Source organism: Lactuca sativa, chromosome 8 (assembly GCF_002870075.4).
Source record: "Lactuca sativa cultivar Salinas chromosome 8, Lsat_Salinas_v11, whole genome shotgun sequence".
In the NCBI taxonomy this organism is placed as follows: Eukaryota; Viridiplantae; Streptophyta; class Magnoliopsida; order Asterales; family Asteraceae; genus Lactuca; species Lactuca sativa.
Window position 1 is genome coordinate 168,496,011 of NC_056630.2, and position 13,767 is coordinate 168,509,777.

Consider the following 13,767-nt stretch of genomic DNA (forward strand, 5'->3'; position numbering starts at 1 on the left):
ATTTTTTTCCTCTAACCTCTTGTTAATGGATATTATAAAATTGTAGCTGTTAAAAAAACAAACCAACAAAATAATCCTCGAACTTTTTTTGGTAGTTACTAAATATAAAATTTTCATCCATCTGATCTCAAAACACATACTCCCCATTTTTTAAAATTAAAGTAAATCCATATGTCCATATATAGTGTAATATAAGTTTTCATAATTAATAATCAAATAAAAAAATATTTAGTAAAAAGAAGTTACTAAATACACATGAAAACTGAATCAAATTCAGGGTTTACAAGTAATTAAGCTGTGTAGATTAATTTAAACTATTATAAAACAGTATAGCCTAAGTCCAAATATTAATGAACACAAAAAGTAATTTGGATAATTTTGAATTTTCATAAAGTATAATTTATTTTTTCATTTGATTTTATTAATTAAGAGAGAATATTTTTAACTTGTAGCAAGCAACAACTATTTAGATTCTTCTCTAATTTAATTGGCCGTCCAACTATTTACAATTATCAATTAAACCAATTATCTTTTACATATAAATTCCAATTCATTTATTCCAAATATCCAAAGTATTGACCTTATTGTTTGTTTTATATACACTACAAACTTTCCATTACTCGATTTTGAAAATTATTCCTATTATTATTTTAAGAAATTTATCAATATATCCGTTAGTCCTACACATGTCATATGTGGTTATTAATTTTCTGATTTCAAAATTTTTGAATTTTCTGAAAAAAAAAATAGACCACAATTTAAGTAACTAAGGGGGAAAAAATACATAAATTCATAGCATTTTGTCATTGTATTTTACCTAGAATCACAAGTTCAATCTAAATTTTGAAAATGTCCCATTGCTGTCCTTAAATATTCATTTTGTTGCAGATAATGGTCTTCAAAATTTAGACTAAACTTGCGATTTTAAGTAAACTATAAGACCATATACGCAACGAAATAAGAAAATTAAGGAAGCCATTGGGACAATTTCAACTTTTTGACCGAAATTGAGATTTTGAGTAAAGCATAGGGACCAAATTTGTAATTTACTCTTAATATAATAATACTTCCATCACGGAAAAAATAGTTAAATAACTAAATCAATAAAATGACGAAAGCAAGCACGTGCTTCTTTTGTACTTCCTCGTTATACTATACTTCATGTCAAGAAAATATGTGAAGCTCGTTTCCAAGAACAACTCGATATGTTTTTTTGAAATATCTAAAAATCTATATGTCAAATCCAATCAATATTTTACAATCGATTCTACAAATTCCCAATTCCATCAACTATTCAAACTACTCAACCCCAACTTCTTCACCACTTTCCCATTTCCAAAAACCCTCCGAATTTCCACTACTTCATCCCATTTATCATTCAACGAGTACAAATTCGAAAGCAATGAGTGATACTCAAAACTATCCGACTCCATTTCCAACAATTTCCTCCCCACAAGCTCCCCAACCTCTATGTTCATGTTAGTTCTACACGCACTCAAGAGAGCTCCCAATACGGGTTTTTGATAATTCATATTTTTCATTAAATCATACGCTTCTTTTAAACTATTAGCGCGTCCTAACATGTCTATAACGCAAGTCAAATGTTCCATGCTTGGTTGAATCTTGTATTTGGTGACCATTAGGTCAAAAAACTTACACCCCTCTTCAATTAGTCCAGAGTGACTGCAAGCTGAGAGGAGAGAGGTGAATGTAATTGTATCCGGTCTGTATCCGTTTTCGTGCATTTTGGTGAAAAGTTTACAAGATTCGATCCCTTGACCATTCATTCCATATGCTGCAATCGTTGCAATCATTAAATAGTTAAAGTTGGAGTTAGAATTACAATGAGGGTAAAATGAAAGAAATAGCAATGTAGTTTTGATTGTTTGTTTATTATAGTATCTTACTTTCATTTCTTTCTATTTTACAACATTGTATTTTGAGAAAATCTAGTTTATGATAGCAATGTCGATTTTTACTGCTATAGTTGGGTGGATTTTTTAGATACAAAACCTTATATTTTGTGCTTTTTCTGGGTTAAACCTCAAACTTTATTTTTTTCGTGAAAAAAACCTTGTATTTTTTTTTTCATTTTTTCTGAAAAAACTCTCAACTTTGTAATTTTTTTTTTTTTTCCGAAAAAACCTTCAACCTTCTAACTGTTTCCGGGAAAAACTTAGCTTTTTAAGTTTTTTTTTTTCGAAAAAACCCTAAGATTTACATAGTTGTCTGAATTATAACATGCTACTATCAATTCTTTCGATCACAACATTGTACTTATAGTTTTCTTTTTCTTATTAAAGCATTGTAATTTAAAAACTTTACCCAATTATAGCATTGCACTTCCACTTTTTTTCTTATTAGAGCATTATACTTTGAAAACACTACCCAATTATAGCATTGCAATTTGATTTTTTTTCTTACTAAAAAAATTATATCTACCTAACTATAGCAATATCATCCATATACAAAGCAATTTTGATTGCTATAAATAGGTGGATTTTTCGAAGTATAATATATACAATAACAATAACAATAACAATAACAAACCTGCAATCATAATGTTCCATGAGGTTTGATCTCGCTTGAAATCATTTCTTTCAAACAATTCTTGAGCCTTGTCTACATTTCCAATCTTTGCATATGAATCAATCAAAATGTTGATAATTTGTGTCTCAAAATCCAACCCAAGTTTCAATATATAACCATGAAACATCTCAAGAAAACTACCCGAGTTACCCTGAAGTAAAGAAATAATCGTTACAGAATCCGGCTTATACTCTAATTGCATATGATGAAAGAATCTAACACCCATGGAAAAACATCCACCTTTCATATAACCATAAATCATAGTATTCCATGTCACAATATTCCTTAAAGACATCAAATCAAAGAAAATTTCAGCGCTTTTTATGCTTCCACATCTCATATACATATCTATCAAAGCATTCCCAACAATAAGATATGAACAAAACCCTTTCATGAGACTAAATTTATGGATCATATTACCTTCTTTTACTAATCCCATTTGTCCACATGATTGAAAGATTGTCACCATTGTTATACAATCCATTAACACTTTACTACAAATCATTTCTTGAAAAACAACCATTGAGTTCTTGATTTTGTTGTTTGAATTATATACAGATATCATTGCATTCCATGATGCAGTATTTGGTTTCTGAATGCAATGGAATAAAAATAAAAACTCGGCTGCTTTCACATCTGAACACTTTCCATATGCATCCAAGATTGAAGTACATAAAACAACATCTTGATCTATGTTTACACCCTGTTTGATAATCATCGAATGGATCAATTTGATTCTTTTAAGGTTTCCAAGACTCGCATAAGCAGGAAGCACATTAGCAAATGAGAAAGAATCTGGTTTCATATCGGGTTCCATTAACATGTGTTCATAGATATCTACAGCTTCTTGTGCATACCCTTTTTGTTTGTAGGCTGAAATTAAAGTGTTCCATGATACTAAAGTCTTGTTTATTTGTTCAAATACAATTAGGGCATAATCAAGCCTTTCACATTTTGCATACATGTTGAAAATAGCAGTTCCTAATTGGAGATTGGAGTATAAACCAATAGTGATCAAGTGGCTGTGAATAGTTGTTCCAATAGTAACTTCTCTGACACTTGAAAGTAAAGCTAAGAATGTGACAACATTTGGGATTGGATTTTTGGCTTGTTTTAGGGATTTAAAAAGGTTAAAGACTTTTGGAGAGTTGTGGTTTTGTGAGAATCCTGTAATCAATGAGTTCCATGAGACTATATCTTTATGAATCATATTGTTGAAAACGTTTTGAGCAAGATCCAGTCTCCCCATTTTGGCGTACATTGATATCAAGGAATTCATTATGAGGAGATGATTTTCGAACCCATTTTGTTTGATGAAATCGTGTACAAAATTCCCTTTTTTGATACTGTTTAAATTGCTACAAGCTTTGATTACGTGACATAGAGAATGTACATTTGGGAAGATAGAAAACTCCACCATGTTCTCAAAAGCAATCACTACATCATTATACGCGTGGTTGCTTCCAAGATCATGTATCATATGATCAAACACGTCCTTGTTGCTTCTCATTGGCATTTCATCGAACACCTTATGAGCGTCACGAAATTCTCCAAGCTTCAAATACATCAACACTAGATCATTCCCAACATCAACACAGCTATCTAAAACACCGCATTTGATCAAGTACCCATGATTCACGAGTCCGGAATCAAGAGATGGCAGAGAAGAACATGATTTGAGAATTGAAGAAAACGTAGAAATTTCGGGTTTTGAAATGGATAGGAGTTTCTTGTAAAGAAAAAGGGATTGTAAGTATCGGCGGCTTTGGCAGAAAGATTTGATTAGGAGGTTCATTCATGTGATGGGGTTTCTTTGGAGTCGGAAGTGGCGGGAAAAATCTAACCATCAAAATCCGTTAAGGTACGTCGGAAATTGCCATGGACAGTAATCTTCAGTTTTTTCTTGTCCGCGACAGAGAATAATAATATAGTGATATTATCCACAACTAAATATAAATACTTTGTTATTATAAGTAAAAAATATATAAAGACATTATTATAACTAAATATATTATCCATAGCGATAGAACAAAAAAAATACGTAATTATTTTATTTGTTTAATCTTTTGTAAATAAATAAAACAAGAAAGAAACTAGTGTAGGTATAAACCCTAGATGAATATGTTAGCTCATTTTATGTAAAAAGTTCTTAAAAATGGATTCTTATTTGCTTTATCTTTGTTAAATAAACAATGGAAATGTATATTTCATAAGAAGTTTGAGAATTGTATTATATCCGTCGTTGTTAATTGAGAGTTATTTGTTTTTTTTTTTATTTTTTAAATTTTTTAAATTTTTTTAAAAACAATTAATGGCCTATATATGTTTGATAAATCCGTGGTTATACTCAATTTTTATAATAGGGCATTATTAGTTATGATTGAGTCGTGTAAGCAAGTTTAAAATTAGGGTGCATGAAATTAACATATATTGAAGATTCCACATGAAATTAACATATATTTGTCATGTTTATTGTATTAGTCGTGTTTTGTAAAATTAATTTTAATAAAACGAACTAAAGGTTTATTTTATTTTATCTTTGTCATGTTTATCGTGTTAGTCGTGTTTTGTAAGATTATATTTTAACAAAAGAAACTAAAAGTTTATTTTATTTTATCGTTTTCATGTATGTCGTGTTAGTAAATTAAAATACGACACTGTGTCGTGTCGTGTTCGCGTTATATAAAAATTATCGTGTTGGCTAAAAACACGACACTACTGTCAAATTTACCACCCCTAGATTTTACAATGTTGTCAGGTTGTGTTAGAAGCAATAGGCATGATTGTGTTAGATTTTATTGATGTGGTTTAAACCTTAAAGCAAGAAGTTTTATTGAAAGCTCTATATCAAGGAGAGTGAAAATATTTTATTTTTGGATAGTATATGAAGTTACTTTATAGAATATTGAGCACTCATGGATGTATCTTGCGTGACAAATTGCACATCATCAGGGACAGAGTCAGAATTTAAGAATAAGGGGGGCCGAGAGTCTTACACCATAATAATATATGAAAATATAATATTATACCTGAATAAAAGTCATAGGGTCTAAAATTTTAAAATAGAAATTAACAAGGAAAAACTCATCTAATAGAATCTACATCGATCATTATATTAATCGATCAACAAAATTTAACCGACTATAAACATTGATTCATATTATCCAAATCATATTTTCAATTCGTTTGAAAAGATGAAGTTGGATAATATGTTTTTTTACTAATGATTTACTATATGATTATAAAAAAACCAAATTGTCAATCGTAATAATATAATTAATTATAAATTAAGAAATTGTTAAAAGTAAAATAACAATAAGAAATAACATTATTAATGTAGACTTGAAATGGAAACTGTAGCGAAGATGTTATCGCTGATTTCTAATTGAATATGATCATGTATTTATGGGAATTTACGGGAGTGGTGTAATAAATAAGTAAAAGTTAAATCATTAGTAAAACTTTTAAGTGAATTATAGGATACACATTGAATATAAATAAAAATAGAGGGGGTTATAATGTTTATACATACATCCCATGTGGGCTTGGTAACTATATTATTAATATATACAAAGTTTACAAAATCGTTGAGGGGGGCCAAGCATCCGGCAGCCCCCTTACTAACTCCGTTGTTGCATATCATATGCAAACAAATTTTTTGAAAAAGAAAAACGTCAAACATGCATATTGTTTTGCAGAGCCTTCTAAAAGCATATGATGCTCAGAAAAGTTGCATAAAAACCATTGTTAATGAAAGGTATATTTGAAAAGCAAATATATTTATAAAAAATTGTAAGCATGTAATGCATATGTTTCCCCAAATATCATTTTTAAGGACATTGTTAGAAAAAAAAAAAAAAAGACCTTCAATCCCCCAAAGCATTAGCTTAGGTATTTCTAGCATACTATTTAGATATTTTGGTAGGTTGAACTTTGAAGCTCCAAGTATAGAGTAAAGCTAAGAAGGCCATAAAATTCTTTTTTTGTTGTTGACTTGTTGTAGCATGTTAGCATGTCTCAACGAGTTTTTAAGTGTCATATGAGTTTTTAAAATGTGGGCTTGTAAAATGTTATGATTCCATGTCACATTTATTTGTAAGTTGTCAGGCTCAGTGGCCCACTTTGCAGCAACTGGCAAGGCTCAAATGCGGACAACCCACCAAGCGAGCTGGCCCAACAGGTTTAGCCCTTGGTCTCCGTCTGTTTATTTATCCCTTTTTTTTTGCATCCGCGATCAATGATTTATTTATTACTAGTTGTAAGACCCGTATATTTTTAATATAAAATAAAGAAACATATTCATTGCAATTTAATTTTATATATATTATATTTAATATTTTATATATATAAATTATGACTTTAATTTTAAAAATTGAAACAAATCAGAAATTGACAACCGGATAATATTTTTTTTTTTCAAAAATACCACAAGATGACAAGTGTCAAAACTCATGAGAGATTGACAAGTGACAAAAAAAACCTTTATTTATGAGAAAGGATTATTATTTTTTTTTGGTCTAATCCCTTGGTTGTTGGGCAACGTTTTGGTTTATTTTTATGTTTTTTTGGTTTGATTTTAGCATTTTTCGGTTTTTAGGTTTTGATTCTGAGTCTTTCTATTAACAAATATACAATCAACATCAAAATAATATACTTAAATTTACTAAAAATGATATATTAAAATTTAATAAAAAATAAAAGAAAAAAGTTGGATAACCTGTGATTAACAAATGTGTAATAAACACAAAAATGATATGTATATAAACTTTGGCTTTTGATCTTTTTTTCATTCCGGACTCGAGTCCGGTATTAGACCGGTCCGATATATTTTAGGACTGATCTTAGAATGATCTAGATTTTTTTTTTCAAGATAGATCGTTGTCGGTCTTGGTCCAATTTTTTTCTAGACCTCTCTTAATTTGTCCCGTATCATTTTAAGACTGATTTGGTCTCAAATTTTTTTCGGCACTGAGACTATTGTAATTGGTAGGGGGGCTAACCGCTTGGTCACCAACTATAAACGCACCTGAATAGTCTAATTCGTTGATTTTTCCGTCCAATGGTCAAAATTTCTTCTTATTTTTACCGTATTTTTATTTATTCGATCTAAATTTAACCCCACACACGCATACATATATATATATATATATATATATATATATATATATATATATATATATATATATATATATATATATATATATATAATTTAAAAGTACCATGTATTAATTTTACATAATATTTTTATTCTAAGTTGATATAAAACGTTGCATTTATTTTAAGATCATATAATCTTATTCGCCTCTATTTAGACCGGAGGGTATAGAAGGGAAACTTCCCTCACTTTTTGTGGGTTATATCACACTTTCCTTCACTTTCCTTCACTTTCCTTTCCCTCACCTAAAACCCCAGGAATGGGTGAGAAGAGAATCCCTCATTATTTTTTTTAAATAAAATAAATTTTTTTTATGATTTATAATTTTTAAATTAATACTAATCATATAATTTAATTAAAAATAAAAAAACATTTCATTAATTAAAATAAAAATTACATTATACCTACTATTTAAATAAGTAGAAAATAAAAAAAAACACAAAAAAATCAAACAAAAAATTAAAATACGTCACTCGGAATCATCGTCCTCGTCATCGACCTCATATTCTTCCTCATTTTCCCGAATGTCACTCTCGTCATCGGAATCTTCGCTCTCGAAGAACATATCAGAATCCTCGTCTGATTCGTCAAACAAATCATCGTGAGAGAACTCTATCGGGAGCTGAATACGAGCCCTATAAATATGCTCCACCAAATCAGCACGAAGGGCGTGATGAATGTCGCGATTGTGTACTTCTCTTCTATTCGCCCTATACTCTTGTGTACCAACGGCTACTCCTTCGGCATTTGGCAAAACTTCATTTTCGTTGTACCGACCTATCATTCTTCATTCGTCTTGAAGAATCGTATTATGCAATATGATACATGCATACATTACGTGCTGTAACATTTTCACTTCATATGACCTTGTCCCGATTGCTAGTACTTGCCAACGTCTCTTAAGTACACCAAATGTTCGATCCACATCCTTCCTAGCTGACTCTTGCGCCTCTTTAAACTTTTTCCTTTTCGGGTTGTTAGGACATGTAAACGATTTCACAAAAACAGACAAGGGAGGATATATACCATCAGTAAGATAGTAGCCACACTTTATATGCTACCCCATTTGCTTGAAAAGGTGCATCGTGCAACTTTCCAAGGTAGATATCGTTGAATACCAGCGACTGGTCTAGCACATTGATGTCATTGTTTGCACCAGCTAGACCAATGCATGTCATATCCAAAGATCATGTGATGCGATAGCCTCTAGAACGATCGTCGGCTCTTTGTGGTCGCCTCTCATGTACTGACCACGCCATGCATTGGGGCATAATGACCAACCCCAGTGCATGCAATCGATACTACCAAGCATTCCAGGCAATCCATGCTTGCCTTCATGCACCATGTACAATTGGTGGATACCGTTGATAGTTGGTTTGCGCAAATATCGTTGCCTGTAAACCAAACAAATCGCTTTGCAGAACTTCTACACACACTACCACACGGTACACTCTAACATCCTAAAGTACTCGTCCCATTTGTCTACGCCCATGTCGTATGCTAACTGACGAATTGCAACCATGCATTTTTGAATGAGAGAGAAACCTTTTATCTGCCTTGCATCCATTTTCCATTGGAAATATGGAAAGAGCCTTCCAAATCGCCAACAATACATAAGAATAGTTTCTTCCTCATCCGGAACCGACGTCGAAACTTTACAATGTAGATGGTCTCATCTGCAAAGTAATCTTCAATAAGAGGATCGTGTACGGCTTCGTGATTTCTACGCAACTGCGGATTTCTTGGTTTAGATCGTGCACGTGATGTTTTGCCTAGTCGGTTTTGATAGTATGCAACCGTTTTCGTCATGACAGAATCGATAAACTTAGCCACCTCTACAGCCGTCGAATCGGATGATAAAGATGATGACATTTTGATTAATATTTTTTGGAGAGAAGTATAAGGTATGAGTTAAAAAAAATGGTTTGATGTTGTGGTATTTATAGTTTTAAAAAAAAGGAAAAACAAAACAAATATATATTAATGGCTATATAGCCGTTTGAATCAAAAAAAGAAAAAACAAAGAAGAAAAAAAATAATGGACGAATGAGGTGAAGAGTGAGAACGTGGCATCCTCACCCCCACCCTCACTCTCTTCCCGTGCTTCGCATCCCGCATCGACGGTGCGGTGTTCCTGCATGCGGGAAACGTCCCACACCCTCCCCGCAGCTCCATTCCGTCCGACCTTATAGTTAGATGTGAAAATAAACAAAATATAATATTCGATATATTGTTATTTTTAATCATTGGTATGATTAAGTAATTTCTATAGACATATTATAACCAAATCATCTTAATGGCTTATAAATATAGGTTGTATGTAAATAAAATTAAATATCATATTTGTTTTGATGTTAATTTTAAGTAATTGTCAATTAACTTAGAAATAACTTATTTTAACAAACAAATAATCAATTTTAATATTTCTATCATCAAACATTTTTTGTATTTATTTGTCAACTTTTTTTATTATTTCTATTATCAAACATTTATTTTTATTTTTAAGATAACAATATAATTTTGATTTAATGTTACTTTTAATTATAGTTATTGTTAGTTATTTTTATACTTTCTAAAAATGTTTTCATTATCACAAAAAATAATTTTTGAACAATTTTTAGTTAAAATGACATTAGAATTATGTTTTATATCAAATCCCCAATAGTTTTTTTTTCTTTTAAGTTTAGTTGATACTTTTATTTAAGTTTCTTTTTCAACATTATATTTTTGTTAATAGATGAACTATAATATATCTAATATTCAAAACTTAATGAAATAAAGTTGATAATATTTTATATGTAATAACATATCTCAATTAATATATTAAATATATTACGTTAAAAGATTAAATGTTAGTATTACAAATAGAATTATAAATAAGTTTAATATTTTAAAAAGCCAAATTAATGCGTACGAAGACAATTTATTTATCTACCAAAGAAAATAAAACATATTCAACTTGTATTTTTTTTCTTAACAAAAGAATAGATATATGAACCAATAGCTTACATTTAAAATATTCATGTTTTACATTACATATTTCATACAACAAAGAGAAATACATTTATTGAAGTCATAGTCTTCATCATAAGACACGCTAACAATAATACACACTATTAACAAAAGATTTAGGTGCTCTTTGTTTTTCTGAAGTCAAAATGTTTGTAGTCTGCGGACCACATCTGCAAGCATCTGTAGCAGAACTGGACCAAACGTCTGCAGTCTGCAATAAGAAGACTGTTTGTTTTTTAACGTATGCAGGCTGCTAAAATAAAACTGAATTTTAAATAAAATGATTTTACAAATTTAAAAAGATTTGTCAACACCAAAATTTAATAATAATAGTCATATAACATTGGAAATAAAATTCATGCAATAAAATTAGTCATACAATTGTAAAAATTTGGTTTTGCAATAACAATTTCATTTAAAACAATTCAATATATATTATGCATCAACTGATTATCAATTCCAGCCTCTTATTTCAACAATTTGAAACAATTTTTAACATATTCAACACATTCTAACAACAATTTCAGCAAAAAAATATTACTTTCAGCAACATTTATAACCATTTAAGCAAAAAAAAAAAAAATCAAACGATAATTTTAGCAAATAACAATTTTCATCAACATTTAACAACAAATTGAAGCAATTTGAACAATTTGAAACAAATTTCAATAACATTTAACAACAATTAACAACAAATTGAAGCACTAAAATTTTCAGCAACATTTATCAACAATTAACAATAATCCAACAATTTGAAGCACTAATTTGAAGCAAGAATAATCCTCAATTAACAACAATTTATCAACAAATTAGTGCATTAGTGAGTTTTCCAGCAATAATAATCCTCAATTTCATGTTGGAATTGAAAAAAATAAATAAATAAAGAAACTGAAGGAAACAAACCTGTTCACTGCTGTTCGCTGTTGGTCGCTGATGGCTTGGTCGGATGTGTCGCCTGCTCGCCTGGACGATCGAAGGCGGCGACCGACAGTGCTAATCGGAGGTTGGTCGACAATGGATTGAAGATGGAGTGGTCAAGGTTCTATCGGTTGGGAAGTGTGGGATGTTTTGACGATGGAGGCGCAAACAAAAGAAAGAAACGCGTTTTTTTAGGTTAAAATCGCTTCGCTGACCCACGTCTGTGTGGTGAAGACCTCGCACATATGTTTTTATGTCTGCGCACTTCAGAAAAACAAACGCATTGCAGATCTCTAAGTCTACGTGTGATCTGCACCGCGCAGACAGAAAAGACCACACAGATCTGCAGAGAAAAAACAAACCCCCCCTTAGATTAATAATTGACATCTTCTAAAATCGGTATCTTCTGATTTCATTCAATATATATAGATGTAGTGGCATATGCAACATGTGCATTAGTAGTAGAAAGCGCCGAATATAAACATCATCAAATGCCCTGGACAAGCTAAAAAAAGGCTTTTATCGTTATATATATATATATATATATATATATATATATATATATATATATATATATATATATATATATATAATTGGACCCTAAAAGAAATTAAGCCTTGTGTAGCTGCCCACTTTGCCATCACTCAACGTCCCCTATGGTAGTAGAGGTGCACAAACCCCGGTTTTAAACCAGTTCCAATTCAAAAATGATTATTGGACAATCGGTTTAGTTATAATTGGTTTGGTTATTTCAATTTTTTTAACCGGTTTGGTTTTGTTTTTTAAGAAGAACGGTAAAAACACTAGAAAAAAAAAACGATTCTCAATTTTTATAAAATTCGGTTCCAAACTAACAGAATTGTTCTAACCAATTCAATTATTTTAATTTTAATTTTCTCTATCTTAAAAATCCGGTTTGTATTCTGCACCTCTAATTTGGGGCACCGGTGCATCCAAAAACAAAGGTTTCATGCATTTAACTCATCAAGTTGTATACGGCATTATTTCTTTTTCTGTCACCAGTCCAAGACACGGAGTCAATTCCACACGAAAATTGGTTTCTCTTTTTTGAAAGCCCTATTAAAACACGTTACATAATATATGAACATTATCATTTATTCATTGATGATAATTTTATTACATCGGTAGAAAATATGCAAAAAGAAAAAAAAAGAAAGTGAGACAAAAATTTCTATATTAAACTAAAGCATGTTTATTCAATTTTGGTTCATAACTTTATTTTTTTGTAAGTAAAATAATCAGGGTATTTTTTAATTTTAAATTGTATCGTGCATATCCAATAACATAAATAAAACTTATAAATGAAAAAATAAAATGAATGAAAGTAATTTCACTTTTATAATTAAATGATTGTTAGGTCATTTTCCTTGAGAATCATGTGTTTTTATAAGTTTTCTGTGATGATATAATTGATCAATTTCAACAAATAAATACTGGATTGACTTATTGTAATTTTTGTTTACAATATGCTATTGAGATCTACAATTTTAAATAGTAAACATTTTTGTGCAAACATCATTTTGAATTTCAATTATATTTGTACCTTCACATCAAAAAACCTAGCTCCGCAACCGAATACATGAACCTAAATGCACCCCAAAGTATATATTTATGTGTTTTCAAGTCATATTTCTTTTCATATTATTTTCCAAACTTTAGCAACATAATCTATTTATATGAACTATATATATCTCTATTATCCAATTAGGTGTACTAAATAACAATTAAGTACGTTAATTTAAAAAATTATTAAGTTGTAGTGATTAACTGGTTGAAAGTTGAAGAATTTTAGTATTTAAATAAAACTTTCATGCAATTTAGTTTTTTTTTCTTCAATTTAATAATGATTTAAGATATAAGTTAAAAAAACTTTTGAATTATATTGATTAATTAGTTGAAAGTTAGAAAAATTATTATAGTTTCAATTAAATATAATGTAAAGAAAAATACTTCTTTTGCTTTTTTTTTTCAAATTAAAGTTTGTCTTTCAGAACTTTTTAAGTTCTTTTCATTCTATGAATGGATAATTATGCCCTAGTTAAGCTGTACTGCAATAGAGTAATTTCATTTTT

At 29.9% G+C, this 13,767-nt stretch overlaps 1 protein-coding gene across 1 annotated transcript; it reads right to left on the reverse strand.

Annotated features, from left to right (window-relative positions):
• Positions 1-1,186: 1,186 nt before the first annotated feature.
• Positions 1,187-4,672, reverse strand: LOC111917587 (putative pentatricopeptide repeat-containing protein At3g01580). The gene is made up of 2 exons (XM_023913253.3): positions 2,551-4,672; positions 1,187-1,795 (listed from the first exon to the last, which is right to left on the reverse strand). Exons 1-2 carry the CDS (start codon positions 4,382-4,384, stop codon positions 1,287-1,289), a joined length of 2,343 nt encoding a protein of 780 aa, XP_023769021.1. The 5' UTR covers positions 4,385-4,672; the 3' UTR covers positions 1,187-1,286.
• Between the last annotated feature and the right edge of the window lie 9,095 nt (positions 4,673-13,767).